This window comes from Callospermophilus lateralis, chromosome 15 (genome assembly GCF_048772815.1).
Source record: "Callospermophilus lateralis isolate mCalLat2 chromosome 15, mCalLat2.hap1, whole genome shotgun sequence".
Classification (NCBI taxonomy): Eukaryota; Metazoa; Chordata; class Mammalia; order Rodentia; family Sciuridae; genus Callospermophilus; species Callospermophilus lateralis.
This window is the reverse complement of record NC_135319.1, coordinates 35,422,845-35,442,235: the sequence shown is the minus strand read 5'-3', so window position 1 is coordinate 35,442,235 and position 19,391 is coordinate 35,422,845. Positions and strand designations below refer to the sequence as shown.

The 19,391-nt window shown below is 39.4% G+C and overlaps 1 protein-coding gene across 2 annotated transcripts in view; it reads right to left on the bottom strand.

Annotated features, from left to right (window-relative positions):
• The window catches only part of Arid5b (AT-rich interaction domain 5B), a 175,883-nt gene that overhangs the window by 25,600 nt on the left and 130,892 nt on the right, over positions 1-19,391 (bottom strand). The window contains exons 1-4 of one of the 2 annotated variants that reach the window (XM_076834530.1): positions 16,129-16,356; positions 14,536-14,648; positions 8,308-8,512; positions 6,269-6,321 (exon numbers count right to left, since the gene is read on the bottom strand). In XM_076834530.1, coding sequence (XP_076690645.1) covers positions 6,269-6,321; positions 8,308-8,512; positions 14,536-14,648; positions 16,129-16,132 — 375 coding nt within the window. In that variant the 5' untranslated portion in view covers positions 16,133-16,356. Of the gene's footprint in view, positions 1-6,268; positions 6,322-8,307; positions 8,513-14,535; positions 14,649-16,128; positions 16,357-19,391 lie in introns of those variants that run through there. The other variant, XM_076834529.1, reaches the window with a different exon arrangement.

The window sequence follows — 19,391 nt, the reverse complement described above, 5'->3', positions numbered from 1 at the left end:
ACCTGGGGTAAAACCAATGTCTGTCTCTGCTATCTAGCCCCCAAATTGAGCCAGCTGGGAAATCTGATCGAGGCTAGTTTGATCAAGTCTCTCACCAAACTTCAGGCCTCCTGGTTATTTTATGTTTCAATCTGATCTTTTATTATATTAAGTTCTTAAGAGAATGCCTAGCTTTTTATTTCCAAAAGGAAATGCCCAAATTCACCCAACCAGTTATTTCTCTTGGATTGTGCTTCCCTCATCCCTCTTTCAAGGTCTTCACTTGGATGACAGGGATTCATGACATCACCATCTACCATTGCTTACCATTTTAGGGGACCCTGTTGGGTTACAGAGAGATCACAAAGAGATGTGGAGGAGGATGGAAGGTAGAGGGTGAGGAGACCATGGAAAAAAGGGATGTTTCACTAGGTCCAGTGGCACACACCTATAATCCCAGAGGCTTGGAGAGCTGAAGCAGGATTGCAAGTTCAAAGCCAGCCTCAGCAACTCAGCAAGGCCCTAAGGAATAAGTGAGACCCTGTCTCTAAATAAAATATAAAAAAGGGCTGGGGATGTGGCTCAGTGGTTAAGTGCCTCTGGATTCAATCCCTGCTACCAAAAAAAAAAAAAAAAAAAAAAAAAGAATGTTACTGCTTTCAAGAGTTCATAATTTAGCAAGAAGCATAATTCCACACAATTAACCACAAGCAGGATGAAAAACTGAGCAGACCACGCCCAGGTAAAATAAACCAATCTGGGTTCACGTGACTCTAATCTCACTTTGAAGACACTTGAAAGTTACTTCTTTCCCTAGTGTAGGCAGGATCTAGGGAACTCTATGAAAAGCACTCCATGACTCTTATGTTCATAAAATTTTCACTGCTTATAAATGTAGTGGTTTTCATACTAGTCTTTAGAACCCAGGTGGTGTTTTAAAGGTGGCCTGAAACTAACTCTCCACACTGCTGATCCTGGTCAAGAGCAGGTCTAATGAATGGGAAGAAGCTGTTTCTTCCACAATTTTATTTGATGAAAATATTCTGTCACTTAAAAAAAAAATTTTAGATAACTACTATGTTAACCCAAGACTCTTGGAGCCTTGATTTCTCTCTTTGAAGATTTAGGAAGGAAATAATGCTGATATTTTTGTGGCCTGGTGAGGAAACAGCAATCAGAAATCATTTGGACTCTAGTTCTTCCAATGGCTTGAGAATGCATAGGAAATATGAAGTCAAAGGAGCTTGCACACAGTGTTGCCCAGGCTGCTCTGAGAAACAGTCTCTTTCTCAGGACACCTTGAGAGCAAACTGAATTCAAGGAAGATGACTTTTTTTCCTGGTAGTACTCCAGGAACTGGAGCCTTTCAAAACTACATGACATCATCTTTGGCCTCAAGAACTCTGAATTAAGCCAGAGGCTTTGTCTGTCCAGAAAACTAAGGTTAGATTCAGAGGATGTCTTGAAAATGATGTCAAAGCCAGAATTTGATGTCAAAGCCTAATTCTTCCAGCAAGAAGACAAGTGACTTCTTCCAGATGAAAAATCATGGTCCTGTCTCACTGGTGGGAAGAGAAGAGGCTGTTCACCAACACTCTAAGAAGGTACCACCAAGTGTCACCCCCTGCCTCCAGGGTAAGATTTCTTCAATACCCATTTCCCTACTCTATCTTCGCTCCAAATATTGTGTCTGGCTTGCCATCAAATGGTTAGCAAAATGGAAATTGCTTTAGCAAACCACTCTCCATATGCTGTATCCTGGTAATATCCCAAGCTACTCTTCCAGCATTAACTGCTTCCCCAGACACTGAGGTGAAGGTTTCTGTAGCTCGCCAGTTCTGCCTCTTCAATTGTAGGTGATCCATTCTCTAATGTTTGGGAGGAAAAGGTGAATAGATGACTGCAGAGGAAGAATCCTCACTGCCAACCAATCAAAATGCCAGAATATTGTTTTTTAGAAAATCAAATCTGTTCAATGCATTTCTGATCTCTAAACCTAAAAATGAAGTGACACTTTATACATTTCCAGCAAAAGCAGAGGAGGCTAGGGGATTGTATATAGTCATTAGTCAAATGCCATAAAGGCTTAAAATAAAACTTCTGCTCCTCTTTTTTTTTTTTTAATTCAATTTGAGGGTTGTGAAGGACTGAAATGAAATAATCCATAATCCACAATTCAAACCAGAAGGTTTGGAATAGTTTATAACCACAAACAAAAACAAGCCAATTAAGATGGCCTCTTTTTATAACCAGAAGGAATTCCAGAAAGATGTCTTTATCCAATCACAAGTTAACAGCAGAAGTAATACATCTACAAATTTTAAACTTGCACTTTGTGATTATTACTGAATATTTACATTATCAAGATTTCTTGACCCATCTCCTAAATTCATATGCTTTCCCCAAGAATCAGACCAAAAAAACATCTCAGCTAGTAACTCATCCATCTGGTAAAGCTCAAGTTTGAATGGACTGAAAGATGGTGTTAACAAAAGCAAGTTATTAGACCCTCTTTCCAAGACATGGCCCCAAACATGTAGAAAACATTTTAGATACATAAGGAATTGCTAGGAATGGAAGGCACAAGGAATGGTCATTTATGAATGTCTTTCCTCTCAGCGATACTATGGAGGTTGAGACCATTGTGCTCAAAATTATCAGCAAGTCAGAGACTGAAGAATGACTCGATGACACCATGCATAAAAATTCATTTCATCTTCCTGTGCCCCAGTATCCTCATTTGTAAAATGAGGATATGAACTAGAACAGAGCAAGAAGCCTTTTTTGCACAATTGTCAATTCAAGAAAGATACATAACATGAGAGTGCTACACCTTCCCTTATTCAGAGTGCAATGGCTCTAAGTTGAACTTTGACCACCACTTTACAGAATGGAAAAATACTCATCTGAAACTTGGTGCTGCTCCTGAGCTGTGGAAATGTTAATATTCTAGCGCGTTTACATGTATAAAGTCAAATGTCTAATCTTTGATATTTAGCTTAGATTGGGGTCCCATTTTGAAGCTAGGTGCTGTGGAAGATTCTCAGACTCTGTATATTTTTGTACATTTCCTAGACTGACCTTCAAAATTAAGTTTTCTCAGATTTTTACTAGTAAAAACATGCCAATAGGTTGGTTGTGGCTCAGTGGTACAGTTCTTGCCTAGCATGCGTGAGGCACTGGGTTTGATCCCCAGCATCACATAAAAAAACTAAGTAAACAAAATAAAGTTATTGTGTCCACATACAACATAAAATATTAAAAAAAAATATGCCAAGATGTCTGTAATCCTGGTGGGTTGGGAGGCTGAGGCAGGAGGATCTCAAGTTCAAAGACGGCATCATCAACTTAGCAAGGCCCTAAGCAACTTAGAGAGACCCTGGTCAATAAATAAATAAATAAATAAATTAAATAAAAATGAAAAAGAAAGTAAAAAGGGCAGCAGATGTGGCTCAGTGGTTAAGCACTTCTGGGTTCAATCTGCAATAACAAAACAAATAAACAAAACAAAAACCAACCAACCAAACAAAAAATGCCAAGAGAAAACTATATTCTATACATAGAAGTTATGGAAGCTTAGATGTAGGATGGCAGTGTTGAATTTACATGCCTATAGGGCTAATAGGTAGCTTAAAGCATCAATGAAGTAAGGAAACTGGAAAGGAAATAGGGAGGAATTTCTTTAAAAATTTTGTTCATTGCTGGGCATGGCAGTGCTTGCCTGTAATCCCAGAGGCTCAGGAGGCTGAGGCAGGAGGATCACAGGTTCGAAGACAGCCCCAGCAATTTAGTGAGACCCTGGGCAACTTATTGAGACCCTGTCTCAAGATATAAAATTAAAAAGGGGCTGTGGATGTGGCTCAGTACCAAACCAACAAACAAAACTGTTTATAACCAGCTAGAGGGAAGATACCAATCTATAATCTGGACTTCTATCTTCTCCCACCTCAATCAAGGGGATCAGACTATGTCATCCCCCAATATGCAAATTGGCATAAGGATCATCTAAGATGAAGGCAACTGAGAATCAATAGATGCAAGAAGACCTCTCTGCCCTTCCTTTATCAGACTAAAAGCAGCATAAATTTCCACTTGTGAAAGTGAGCTCCCCACCCCCTGCCGCCCACAGAGAGAAGAGCTACTCTTATCACCAGAGATGGGAGGTGGCAACCTTCTATGCTCCCCACTTTCCACAGTCCCCTGAGTAACTCTAGGGGTTGCCATTGCCACCATCATTTAATTCATTCTCACTTTCTGGAAAGCCAGGACCATTTATCTCTAAATCTCTTTCATCCCCCCTCCACCACCACCAATCTGCTCAAATGTCATCAGAGCCATCAAGCCTTCCTTCCCCAGCCCCACAGGGGAACTGCTTTACCTCTACAGAGCACTGATCTTTTTCCACCTCTTCTTTTATTTACTGTTTCTTATGAATGGTAACTTAAGGACAAGAACCATAGGCCTAGATATTTTGCTTTTCCCACAGTGTCTAAATCAAGCCTTGTACACACCAAGTATTCTGTAAATATGTGATCAAGTGCTCTGCTGATCCTAAAGTCATTCATTCATTCAACGAAAGAATAAATATTATTTGTTGAAAGATTCCACAAATGCCCTGAAACTTATCAGAAGTTTCTTCTGTACATTTTACACCAACTTGCTGTCTCATGGGGGGAAAAAAAATATCTTTGTAAAGATACAGAAGATACAAAAGCAGGAAAAACTGATTCTGTGAAATGTGCTGGCACTCTTCCTATCAGTGAATAACAAAAAGTTCCTGAGGTTTCTTTTTAAAGACATTTCATAATGTTGTGCAATATCATGTAACTATGTGCAATCACAGTTCATAAAAATGTGTTCTCTTATTCTTAATATTTAGATTTAGACTTAAAAGTCTAGGCTGTGAGGTTGACTACTAAGTTATCATCATTTTCACATGGATGAAAGCTATAATTAAGATTTTGGAAAACTATGAGCTACAGTGACCAGGAATCTATATTCTGGTCCTATCAACAGACTCAATCAAGTGAAAATTATTGTATTTATTTTTACACAGGGTACTTGGTAAAATAAATATTTCAAGTAAATTCAAGTGTATGAAATCCACATTTTATATATAGTTCATGTGAGTATTGTATTTCCTTATAAACCACACATATACCCCATATATCAAATAAATATTTTATATATACATATAATCATATCAAAGAATTTCTAGTCAGCATTCATAGCAGATATCTCTATAGTAAATACCAGGTTATCTGAATCACATAATGTTTGCCATCTTTTCCCATCCCAAGCCTCTAACATCAAAACATGATATTAGTTTATGGAACAATATGCTTTATCTGGCAAGAAACACTGGTTGTTGTGTTTGGGCTAAAATAAATTTCATTTTCTTGACTCTGTCTCTTACTGTCATTTTACTATGGTACAGAGATATTCCAGATTACTTCTTAAGGAAAGAAAAAATAATTTCTTACTCAATTGCAGAAGAAACGGCACAACTTAATCTGATCATTGTGTGGAGGAGAAAATATTTCCAGTGACGACATCTTCCTATGTCAATTGATTTTATTACAGATGTCATCTCTGTGTGCTATATTAATGCAGCTCTTTTTTCTTATTTCAAGATCTTAATCTTGGTTTGTTGCTCTAACATTTTATTGGTTCAGAATACATGCTGTAAAAATCCGTGGCCATCAAATTTTCCCGTGGGCTAAAAATAACCCATTCCTGTCAGTTGGAATTAGCTGATAAAGAGTGTCAGAGCCTGTTCTGAATAAGTTTGATAACTTCCTGTTTATGCAGCACTGACCCTTGTCTAATAAAGCTTCTTTGCCCTAGAACGAAAGGAGATTCTGCTGCATTCTATTCCTTAATGGCCAATCCTGATTACTTTTGAAAGCCTTTAATACATTTCCCATATTAGACATGAACAGATGTCAGGTATGTTGCCAAGGGAAATTTCTTTTATGCAATCTTGGCTTGTTGTACAATAATAGCCCTTTCTCAACATGGGAAAAAATTACAGACCCAACTAATTTCCCTGACAGGGGAGAGTTACATATGTTTTCCACTTGTAGTTTTTACGACAAGTTTACAATTTTGCCAAACCTGGAACTAATTGGGACTGTTTCCAAAAGCAGCCCAATAAACCCCCAAAAGTGTAGAGCCATTTGAAAAGGCAGTCAATGATGGTTTGCTTTTGCATTTTCTCCATTTTGGCCAAAGAGAGGGGGAAAGTTAGATTGCAAAATTATTTCATTTAAGTTGCTTAAACACTTACTGTTTCATATCCTCCCAGTTTTTGAGCAGCTTGAAACATAGTCCAAAGGTTAACTGTTAGAGGGACAATAAGTATTTAGATAAGCATTGCATTAACATAATTCCAAGAAATGTCAATTAAAACATTTTGTTTTGTTTTTCAATGAGAAAGAGAAAAAAAAAAAGAAATACTAATGTACCCCAGAGAGCTAAATTCTTAGGAAATATTTTGCCAAAGGGCATTCAACAACAGAATCTATTATACCACTTAAAATATTTCTTAAGAAACAGTCAAAAAACTACAGAGAGGTTCTGGTTTCAGGATAAAGAACAACACAATTTTAGTTCTGTTGCCATCAGAAAAAAAGCTGAATTAGAGTGACCTTGGGAAAAATGTGCCAGGATTTCAAAATTGGGGTTGGTCTTGCTTAGCCTTTAGAAAAAAGCCATTGACTAAACAGTAATAAGTAATGCTTCCCTCAGATAAGACCTTTCTGGGATCAATAAATTACAGCCACTTTAATATATGATTACCTTCCTAATATTAAGACTGTCTGATGGCAACACTATATTAAAGGCTCAGACCACATGTATTTCATAAGTAGTGGTCCCTTGCAATAAATGACAAAGAAAACAAGTTATTCATGTGGGAGGCAACCACCTTACCATAGGTCAAAGGGAAGGAAGATGTTCATTCACAGAACAACTGAGTCATGAGCTCACTTAATCCCCTAATTTGCCTGTGTGATGTTGCTAATATGTTTTTTTTTTCCAGATTCTCTTTGTAGGATTTGTATACATTTGTACTGTTAAACAATTATGCCCAACTGCCAGCAACCTTGTTTCATTTGTAGCAAATACCATGGAATGTGACTGCTACAGATTTGATTCTTTTATTTATAAGAGGGAAAAAATTGAACTTCTAGTTATTCTGTGGTAAGGGAAATGAATAAAATGAAAATTTAAAAAAAAAAAAAGGCTCTTTGACACAACGTGTTCGCAAAGCCTCATTGAACCTTGCACTATTTCAAAGCTATCAAGAGCCCTGCCTCGGCCTTGATTTAATCTGAACCAATGCATAATGCAACAAAGCTGTTCATAGTACATTAATTTTACTTCTATTTCAAGCAACCAGTTTTCAGACAAACATTGTAATCATTCGTAGTTATATAAGTTTATAATGGCTGTGAGTGTTCTCTTGCAATCAGTGCCAATTGCTATTAGGTATGTAAATTGTTATGTAAAACATACAGGTTTGACATTCTTCATCAAAATGACACATGGTTTTAATCTAGGAAGATGCGTTTAGAGAAAATACTATTTCAAGCCAGAGGCTCATTGCTTTGTGCACCACTAAATCCAGACAGAGGCAAAATATATAGTCAGTGGTGAACTCAGGGCAACACCAGGATTTCTTCTCTTTTGATATGGAATTTTGCTAGGCTCTGAGTTCCCTGGTCTATTTGTACACAACAATGCTTAGATGTACATCTCGAAGTTATTCAAAACTGGGACCTCTGTTCAAATCTATATATTTCTTGTCTCCCCTGAAGTCCTATTTTTATTATCTTTTAACAAACTGGGGGCATAGGAAATGTGTTTTCTCTTTGTGGTTGTTTTGTCCATCTTTAAATGTCTTCTTTTCAAATGCTGTCTTTTTCACAGGCAACATCTGGCCTGATAAGGCTACGTCATATTATTATCTCACAAGAAAGGCGTTACAGGCACTCAAGATTGACAAAACAGAAAATGAGAAAACTTTCAACATGTCTATTTCCAGTCATAATCAGTGGATTCAAACCTATAAATATCTCACTGCAACTGTCCCAGAAGGGAACAATGTAGCGGAAAGAGGCAGGGAAAAAAATTCTTGGCTGGGACAATTTGGAGATTTAGTATAAACAGAGAACACCATCCCCAGATTTGGATTTCAACATAATTCCAAGTAAAGAAGAAGAAAAAAAAAAAAACCCAAAAACCAAAAAAACAGAACTTCTTTTTCCCCATTTCAAAGAATTTGAGCAATTTTGATGTTTCAGAAATGAAAACCAATATACTTACTCTGTTTAAAACCTAAATAGGGTATTCGTTCTATTGGCGTTTTCCTTTCTTTCATGTACTTATAAAGTGCCACCAAGAAGGCCTGTTCATCTGCCCTGCACTCTTCACCAATGGCCAGCTTTGGTTTTTCTTCATTGGAGACTTTTTTACAATTATTATGGTTATTCTTCGGCTTGGTCAAGGCTGACCTGGCCTCACATTTTACCTGGAAAACAGAAAATACACCACATCAAATCAGGCACAGCACTTGAGGGTTTACAAAGACATGGCTGGTGACACTGCCCTGAGTGGGAAGGACGAACCAGTAAATTACCCTTGCCCTGAAATGGCTTGTTAGAAGTATCATCACATGTGAACTATCCTAGGATCAGGGGATGGTCAATTTGTAAAGGGCCACATGTTAAATATCCTAGAGTTTGGGGCCCTGTGGTCTCTGTTGGAATTACTCTGTTCTAGGCTAAGAGCAACATGTAGATGATCGGGTGTGGCTATGCTCCAATAAAACTTTACTGACAGAAACAGGTGGCCAGTGGCCTGTAGTCTGCCTAACTACACCAGTTTCTTTTAGACTCTTTACAAGTATGCTGAAGCCAGAAATAGTGTTTGTATGAACCTTTTTGTCTGCTTCTTGACACATCTTTTTTTCCCCCTAAGCGGTATTATCAGTGTCCTTGAACAAACTTTGCTTTTTAAATAAGTTGTCCCAGTTTGTTATACTTTGTATCAAAATGAATGACAAGTTTGGTAAACTTATCTTGTTGCTATTCCTGCCAGCAACCTGGAAAAACAAGCCAATGCCAGCCCATACTGGTAACAAGAAAGCCAGCCAGGTCTCTTCTGTCTGTCACCTAAGGGTGACGCCTGAATACACCCTCAGTAGGAAACAAAAGACCCTACTCTTTAATGAGGACTTCTTGCTTTTCAGTCGGCTCTGAGACTATAATAGAAGATGTTCACTTGCCACAAAAGACAGAGTCGAGGTCAGCTAAAAACTCAAGAAGAGTGAGTGAAAAGCTCCATGATTAAGAAATAAATGGCGGTAAGCACTCCAGATGTTCTTCCTTCCACACTACAGGCAGATATGGAGCTCGGCCTGTGGAGCTGCTAACCTAATGTTCCCTCCTAGCTGCCATGTTCTACAAGAGGCCTTTGATGGTTGTTAAATATAACGCTAAGTTGCTGAGCTATTTTAATTGTAAAAGGGGGAAGTACAAAGGGTCAGATTTGGAGTTCAAGTGCGCCCATGGGGAATGTGTACATTCCAATATTCTTTACATCTCCATATCTAACATCGGGCAGGAAGAGGGCAAGTGCTGAGGAAATGTTATGAATAAAAATGCCCCACAGATTCTACAGTGTTCTCCATTTCAGATTTCTGAACCCTTTTTCTTTCCCTGCAGATTCTCCTTCCAAGCACTAAGAACATAAAAGACCAAGCTTATGTATTAAAGGGGAGCATCTTCTGCGAGGGTTTTCTTTATTGCTTGTTCTCTCAAGTGAACACATTAGTTTGATGTTGTTAGACTGGTCCTGGAAAAATAAAACTTCATGCGCAACTCTTTCAGCGGGGCCTCTAGATAAGGTTTTCATTTTTAAGGGGCGGTGGAAATGAGATTAAAACAGTTTTTTTTTTTTTTTTCCATGTAGAAGTTTTACTTACAATCTTCTCATACTTTGGTACTTTGTGGTATTATATGAAGGCAAACATCCTGTGAAACTTTATGCCGTCATCATCTTTCACTGCCAAATTCTAGGTTGTTGGGTACAAAGTTCTGATGAAATTTATTATTTGATGGCTCATAAAATCACTCTAGTTTTAATCTATATTGCCTTTCAGCCCTTTTGGAGTGTTTATTAGGTGGCCAGGGTCTATCGTAAGAGGTGTTTAGATGTTAATTATTTCATTTCATGCTCACAGCCACTGGTGAGGTAGGTTCTTATTCTCAAATTACGAAAGTAGAAACTGAGGTACAGATAGAATGAGTAACATGTAAACATGTACAAGTTTATATGAATATGCACAAATTCACAAGTGGTAAGTTTGGAACTGAACTCTGCCTTTAGGGTCGAACTCTAGGGTTTGTGGTTTTAATACACTATGCTTTACTGACACTCTTAATAAAAATGTTAAAATCTGCAGTCAAAATGAACTTTTAACAAAAAATGTAAATCTTATTACTAGGCATTACAAAACTTACCACTTAGAAATGCGATTTTTCAAGTGAGACATAAAATACAAGACTAGGTGATTTTCAAATCATAAAAGAGCTTCATTCCTTCTGCTGTACATAAAGCCAAGAGAAGGAAACCCTACATCAACTGAGAACCCACGATGAGCTAGATACAAGGCTATGGCTTCAGAGAGCCTACCCTCATGTCCATAAGAATTGAAAAAAGGAGATATCTAGCTCCATTTTACAGTGGAGAAAACTGAGACTGAGAATGGTCATGGGTCTTGTCAAATGGCTGGTGTGGGATGAGTGGGATTAGAGCTCTGGTATAGAGAGAGCTCCAAACTCGAGTCTGGTATAGCAAGAGTAGAACCAAGGACTGTGGGTAAAACAGGCTGAGGCTTAAATCTGCAGGGGTAACAAACAGATTATCTCAATTATTAGGTCAGAAGCACCACTGCTTAGGGACTATGAAGTTTGCTCTTCAATGTCTAGAGAGCTGTTTAACGCTGTGCCTCACCTCTGTAGAAACACCCAGGAACAGAAGGAAAACCCACCAGGGTGCAGTAACCAGGTCCAAAATAATTCCCACCCCTTGCTTCAACAGCACAGGCTCCCAGTGAAGCCAGGGGTGCTGCCTGGTGAACTGCATCCTGATCTCAGTGGGTGCCCCAGCATGCTGCACCCAAGGAGACCAGCTATCAGCAAGAAGCAAACAAGCAAACAGTGGCTTCCCGGCTGCCACTAGCTCGATACTTTTTATTTTTATTTATTTATTTTTTTAGTTTATATAAATTTAAGGTATTATTCTATTTCTGGGTAGGACCAAGTTCTTTTCTACACTTTTTTTTCTACATTTATCCAACACATTCTCAGTATTTTAATCTACTGAATTATTGCAGTGCAGGTGGAATGGAAACATGAGCTAGTCTTCATTTTGACCTTGAGAAAGCCCAGCCTTTTGATAGTGACAGTTAATTACTAGATTTGTTTTTCCTGACCTGAACACTGTACACCTGTTGCGTTCACTAAGCGCTCTGGGGTTTCCAAAGTGATTGAGGAAGTACTAATTAGAGAATCAACATTTAATGTTTTCAATGAACCACCACCTATTTGATATTAACCACATCCTTCCACGGGATTGAGTTATAACTAATCTAGTCTTTAACTGGGGCAGCAAGATATGCTGAACTAGTAATAAACAAGCTAGAGTTCTAATCTTGGTTTGGCCACTGATTTGCCGGGTGACTCTCAGTTTATTCCTTGGTGAAGCAAGGATAATCCCTGGGGATAGTTCTGAGATGCAAATGACTTGAAAAGTATTGAAAATAACGGAAGTATTGCATTTGTGAAATATTAGAGTATGTTTGTGATTTAAATAAAAGTAAATATTGCACACCATAGTGTCCTTCTCTGTGTTCCCTTTTGAATATAAACCACATGTTACACACTTCTGGTCTTTGGAAAATGCTTGAAAGGTATAGGGAGATATTTGCCTTCTATCAATATAGATCTTTCATTAGCAACTTAGGCCAAGTTTTATCCAGAGCAGACTGCTCTATGAACAAGACAGGGCTGCAGATCTGCTGCTTTAAAATGATCCCAGAAAAAAGACAGGATTTAAACTGCAATGTCTTCAGAGAACTGGTAGCTCTCTCCCCATGTGACTTTTGCTGTCTTTGAGAAGTCATAAAATTCTCTCTCCCTGGGAAAACAGGGTCTTGCAAAGCTGCCATCATGTACTCCTTGAAGAGACTGCAACCTTTTGATAGTGACAGGCAAATTACCAGGCATGAACACAAACCCAGAGGGTCCCACTCTAGGAGCTTTGCTGTGTGGAGCTGCAGGAAGCTGGTACTTATCCATAGTTAGAAAAGGTCTGTTTGAGGCACTTTTAAAAAATAAAAATAAAGAAGAGTCACACAGCCCTTAAAGTCAAACAGCTCATGGTCGCCTAACATATTCCTTCCAGTTCAGCAAATGAAGAGATGGTCACAGCTTATATTCTCTACTATAGCATTTCATGGGAAAAGACCACTTTAAGAAACAAGTGCCATTTTAATAGCTGTCCTGGTCCCAGATGTGGCTTGTTCACTCTGTAGGGTTTTTTAGACAGGTACTAACAGACGAGCTCACCACACTTCATACCTATCAATCAATCTTCCTCAGCGAATTGAAGTGGTTTTGCAGACCCACTGGAAATGACCAAGGCAGGACTCTAATCCAAGACTCCAAAAGGAGCCAAGCCATTTGACCAATCCCCAGGAGCTGACTGCTGCATGATATTCACCCAGCACATGAACAACAGATGGGTTATGTGTCCCTTGTAAAAATTCTGAATGGCAACACTGGTACAAGGTGGGCTGAAGGGGTCACTTAGAAAACTCAGGCTTGACTTCCATGCCTCCTAATGAGAATAAGTCAGTGGACAGCAGGCTCCTGTCTTCCTCAGTTTTGTGAGCCTGCATGTGAATCCCAGCTGCCTTCTGTAGAGAGGAACTTTGGAAGCAGTGTTCTTTCAGATCAATTGTATGAGTTTTAGAAAATCCCCAGAGGCAAACTTGATAGTAACTCCAAAGGACTAGGGAAGTAGCTTCATCCTGCTAGACTCAGGCACAATATATGCTGGAGTAAACACATGATGTCACTCTTCAGGCGTGGACCGGCACCAACACGAGGCATGGGCAGTACCCACTCTGCTGAATGTGACAGATCTAAACCCTTCTTGCTCCACTATGCAGAATCTGCAGGAACTTGCAAACTACATCATGTTCATATCACAAGGATAAACTATTCCCGCTGATATCCTTCAAGACCATGAGAACCAAAGCCCTAGGTAGGGAGCTCTAGGGCCCTGTCCAGCTCACAAGAAAATGTCCTTTGTGGTATCCTTGTGCACTCACTAACAGAAGGTCAATTGGAAACGAAACGTTTCTACTTATTGGGCTCTTTTTAACCCTTTAGAATCATAAAAGCATGAAGAAATCCTACCCAAGAAGTCTTCAGAACTTCTTGACAAAAACAATCATATGCGAAGATAAGATTTATTGAATGTGAATGTCTAGGACTTACTTCATTACACCCAGAAAGGGGTGGAGTACATGAGAGATAAATAGTAGAATGTCAACACAGAATTCATTTTTTTTCCTACAGCAAATTCTTCCAGATTCACCAATAATCCAAATGCTCCCATTTTCAAAAGTTTAGTTCTTGCATCTGGAAATGTACTGTCAGTTCAAATCTGGTATTCAATTCAGGTCGCAAATGGATTATTGCTGTCTTTGGTTCATAAAAAACACCCACACACAAACCAATGACCGGAACATGGAAATCTGACCCAATCCCACAAAAGTCAAAAAGATAAGTCTAAAAATATGACGTGACTTTTCACCTTTCATGGTGCTAAATACTATGGGTGCACACTATAAAGATTCTAATTAATGCTTACACAAAATGGTCTGGGCCACAGGGGGCCTGGAATTGAGACTTTTTTCGTTAACAGAGATTTTTAAAAACGTAGAAGTAGATATATGAGAATATGTATATATATATAAATATTTTACTGTGTATCTTTAATTTTATTCTAATGTGACTTAGAGGTGACTTTGAAAAGTACATAACTAAAAAGATTAATTCTAGCCATTTCTAATTTCATCCTCTGCTAATCTCTGAAACATATTTAGATGAACACTTTCAGAAAGAGGATGGTTCAGCTGGTCTATTTTTGATTCGAGCAGAGTAAACTATGTCATTGTGTCACCTACTATGAAATCTCAGCCTCAGTGACGTGGGTGCTTAATCATCTGTCCTTTATCCAACAGGCCAAACTGGGAGGTGGGAAGCCTTTCTGTTGACAAATCAAAATGCCTGCCTCCCACCACCCCCAGACACCAGGGAAGGGAGGTGGCAGGAACAGACATGCACAGTGCTTTCAAAAGCTCTGAACACCAAAGTCCGATTCTGAATTGAAAACTGCCACCAAGGCACAAGAGCAGAAAGATGAAGAGAAAAATGAAAAAATGCATCAAAGTGAATACCACGGAGTGAATGATCATACCTTGGCAACAGCTTTACCATCGGAATTATTGTTGGAATCCTTAGCTCCACTGAATGAATCTCTTCTTTGTGGGCACGGTTTCTTTTTGCGTGGTCTGCCTTTAAGATTTGGCGCTGAAAACAAATGGAGAATAATTGATATACATTTTCATTGGCATGGCTTTCCTCAGTAAAGACAATCTTATGGCAGTGATATCCTCTAATTGTTCAGAGAAATGTACATATCGGTGGCAGCCAACTCTCATTAGATACTTCTGTCTCTGGAGGGCTGCAGTTGGGTAGACTATCCCCCTCTGTACATTTCCCAAAGCTAAGTGATTATACTTGACTATGTCTAATTAAAATAAATAAAATGAAGACTAAAGGATGATGATAAGAAGAATGCCCTTCCCCACGGTTAGAAAAGAAGCATTTGAGGCTGAAAGATAACCCTGATCTGGGCTTCAAGATCATTCTGTGTATTTGGTTTTGTGTCTTGTTTTCCGAAACCTAAGTGATAATGCCAGCACATTATGTATCATAGTAATCTAACACTTGAAAACATCTCTCTTCGAAAGTGTTTGGAGACATGAACATTTTCTCAAATTATCATACAGAGTAAGGGGAGAGAGAGAGAGAGAGAGAGAGAGAGAGAGAGAGAGAGAGAAGGAGAGAGCACAAGCTATGGAGTCTTTTTACAATAACAAACTGGAAAGTATTTTTATGTGTATTTACTAATAACATCATGACCAGCATGTTTCAAATCTCAATAAATCTGGGAGATACATTTAAAACAGCATGTTCTCTTTCCTTTCTCAATACATTTTTTTTATGAAGATCTAGAGGGTTATTTAAAATAAATCCCAAAGATTATGCTGGGGTTAACTTGATTCCACTGGGGTTAAACTATTTAAAAGCCATAGACAAGATATAAATCAGTTCTATTTCATCCTTGATGTTGAGCTTGGTCCCTTTTAAGATCTGTACAAAAAGTAGCAGGGCGGGGGGGAGGCTGCTGTTTATGGAGTGCTATGACGGTCCGGCAGCAGCTTTCACATTTGATTTCATCAGTCACTCAAGTCCAGCAAAATTAAAACCAACCAACTAACCAAACTGCCCTTGAACAATTCCAAACTCATGAATTCAATCCCGGCAACTTCTTTCAGACCTTTCAAGGTACCCCACACTTTCTATTACTTCCAGAGATGATTATGACAATGTCCAATCTGAACAACGCGAAACCCTCTTCACTGTTGTTAAATCTCACTTATGATAAGCAGTTTAACCCGTGGTTTTAGGATATTTTACATTGTACTCATTTTACAGACACGATTAATCCCTTTAATTTCATTTTTCTGCTGCGGTTATCAGTTTTTGCTGTGAAGCTCAGCAAGGCAGAGAGAGAGCTAGCTGCCTTGTCAATCAAGAGAGAAAAACAAAACAAAAACAAAAAGTTCCAAAAGTGGTTTCGGGGCTCAGGTCCCCTTTCCCAGTCCCGCTCTCATCTCATTCCTCAAACCATTGGTCTGAAAGTCCATCCCAGAAAGCCAGCCCGGAATTATCAAAGGTAAACAAGCTCCCAAACAAAATCAAGCAAAGAGAAAGTAGAGATTACCCATTCCAGTCGACAAACATCTGCCTGATTGATGTCTGTGTTCATGAAAGCTACAGCATGTGACTGCTCCCCGGCCACATCCCTGAAGTCTCTACTCCGTGTGTGTCAGCCTCCCTGTGAATGCTCCCCGCGAGGCTTGGTCTCTGCTTACAACTCCCCTCCCCCGGCAGCTCCATTACTCATGTAAACACTCGGCAGTGACTAGCACCGAGTGTGTGGGATGAGCTCTGAGCACTTTGCTGGAGCTGCCAGACTGGCAGGGAGGGCTCTGCTCTCTCCACCTCCCCGCTCTCGGGGCTGGTGATTTCATCCGGCCTGTTTTGTGGATCCTGACCTCTTGCTCCTCTGACTGGAGCGTGATGCCACGTTCCATGAATCTGACACGGTCCACAGCCTGGAGCCAGGGTGGGGGCTATTTTGTTTAGAAGACTTTTGTGTAGCACAGAAGTGTTTCCACAAGTGACCCAAGTGTTAAGACTTTAATGACCCCCAGGAAAGGATGTACTTTCATGTCCCTTATCAAAATAATAGCCCAGCAGAAAAACTTGACAGAAACAAACAGAACTGGAAAAGGGGCGGGGGTCGGTTGGGGGGGGGGAGCAGGTCTGAGACATTTCATCAGAAGTCCCAGAACAATATCGCCTCTGTTCTAAGACTTGTTACTATCATCTTCCCCTCCCAACATTTTGGTGAAAAGCACTTAAAACCTAAAAGGCATTTATTTCCAGAAAAGCTTTCAAATCCCAAAGGCCTTTTTGAAAAAGATAACTTGCATTGAACATGCCATTTTAAATACCAAAGGCAAAGGTTCCAGGAACCCACAAGAAGTCATCCCCCAACTGAGTCTATTTTCTCCATTCTTTGAGCTGTTTTCAGAACCCAGAGAAGCACAAGTCCTTCCCCAGCAGATTCTGAGAATTACAAATTTAGAACAGACTAGCACCAAATATTCTGGTCACATAAACTGAAACTCTAAATGGAATTTGATCAAGAGCAAAAACCCTTGGTTCCTAATAGGACAAGCACTTGTGTATCTCAGGTACTATTAAGTAATTCTCACTAGTATCTCAAGGCTCGAACTCAACTCTTGTCTTTAAGCCTCCCCTCTCTTTTGCTATCCTTCTCTTATGGAACATATCACTAAATTTCATGTGCTCAAACTGTGCTTTTTGGCTTATAATTATAGTGGACTGGCCTTAAGGGCAGGACCGTGTCCATTCAGCTCTCATCTGCCCCAGCACAACACTCAGGAGGTGGCATTACGTAACAAATTAATGGAATGAACAAGTGACTAATGAAAATAAAGATGGTCACATATTCTTTGCAACCTCATGAACTGGGCTGGCCAACCTGACCATGTGGTATACTTGGGATTCTGGACACTGGTCAAACTGCATTCACCTTTATGACTTGTGCTGATGCTCACAGAACATAAGCCAATGACTTGAGGTTGCACTGTGAATTGGGATAGGAGGCCTCAGGACTGTGGCTCCTGATAACTGTTGAGCCACTGTGTTTGATATCTTGCTAAGGTCATAACCTTGTCCTATATGCAATGAACAAATGAAGTCCACAAATGTTCAATGTCCTAGGAGCAGAGGAGCAGTAAACATTAGGCAAGGATCCCCAAAATACAAAAGAAAACTTTTGGGATTCAAAAGACCCCAGCTGAAACTTTGGGATTGAGGGGCTGGCTTTTGAGGATAGAGGAATTTCTGGTTTCCAGACTTCATATTTTTCTCCTTGGAAGCAGTAAAACAAATCATTTGCTAGGCCAGTGATTCAAAGTAAATACACCATGATGTGATGGTGGCCAGGGGCAGGGTGGGCTCTGAATTTTTATTTATTTACTTAAGAAACAGCTCCACTCCTTCCAATCACCCTGCATGGACCCATATCTACCCTCTTCTTGAAAGCCAAGGACTATATACATATGAGAGAGCCAAGAGTCTAAGATTCCAGAATTGTAGCAGCTTTGGTGCTTTAGGTTGGACTAATCTCTATTCACAAAGTTCTGCAGAGCCAGTGGTACACTCCTGCCAGTTCTTTAAACAATTAACAGTGCAAAACAATAAATGCACAGCTACTTGTGCTTCTATGCATAAATAATCCCCTGCCCTGCCCTGGCTCATGATAGAGTTCCGTAAGTGCTTTTTGTATGAATATTTTCAATATTACATACCCATAACCAAAGTAGCTAATACTTCATACTTGCTGTGTGCTTGTTACTGTTCAGGATGCTTTATGTGTAATAACTTATTCAAAATTTACGACAAACCAATGAGGGAGGTGCAAATTCTTATCCCTGTTTTACAGATCAAGAAACTGAGGCAGAGATGAAATTACTTGTCTTGGGTCATGCAAATGGTTATTGATAGTGGAATTACAACCCAGGCAACTGGACTTTATCCAGAGCCTCTGCTTTAAGCAGATTCTAATAGACACACATACTCACTCTGTCTCATAATGAGGTATTCATATTAACTTGAGGTGGCTGTCACCAGTAAGCATAAAAATACTCTCAAGTACTGCACAATACCCATCCCAGCAAGCACTCTGCATCCCATTGACTTGACAGAGAACAGGGTCCCCTCAGTCTAGTCTAGACTTAGCAGTGGGTGACAGGACTTCAGGAAAGCCACTAAAACTTTGCCAGAGTCCCATGCACACTACCCCTTTACAGTGGGCCTGTGACTCTTCTGCTTAATCAGTGAAAAGATCTCTGTGGTTTAAAAAGAATTATTTTCTCCAATTGCTCATCTCTTCCTCTTACTCAGTGATAAGAAATTCACAAGTATTCACCTTTGTGAAGTCAGGGGTGTTAATCCCCAGAGAACCAAACCACCTCCAGCCATCCAGGCTACTCTGACATCTAATTCATTTTTGTGCTGTTTTCTTTCTTCTTCTTTATTTTTTTTTTCAATATTTTCAAATATTAATGGATTACAGTTATTTTCTCAACAACAGAGCAAAACAAGTTCAGACAAGTTGTGTGTTCGGGCAGTGCAGGTGTGGGAAACTTTCATCTCAGCCTCAACTCTTGTAACAATAATAATAATAAAACAAAGGAAATGTAACCAGTTACTGGCAAAGTAAATTGCTTTTGGCTTAAATGTTCCTGTTTTTTTCTACTGTGTTCTTCCTGTCGTGGCCATCTCTCTCTTTCTCCCCCCACCCCCCTCTCTTTTTATAGCATTTATGCTCTTGGAAATACCATGAAGATAAACTGCTATAAAAGCTGGATTGACTCATCAGTTAGCAAC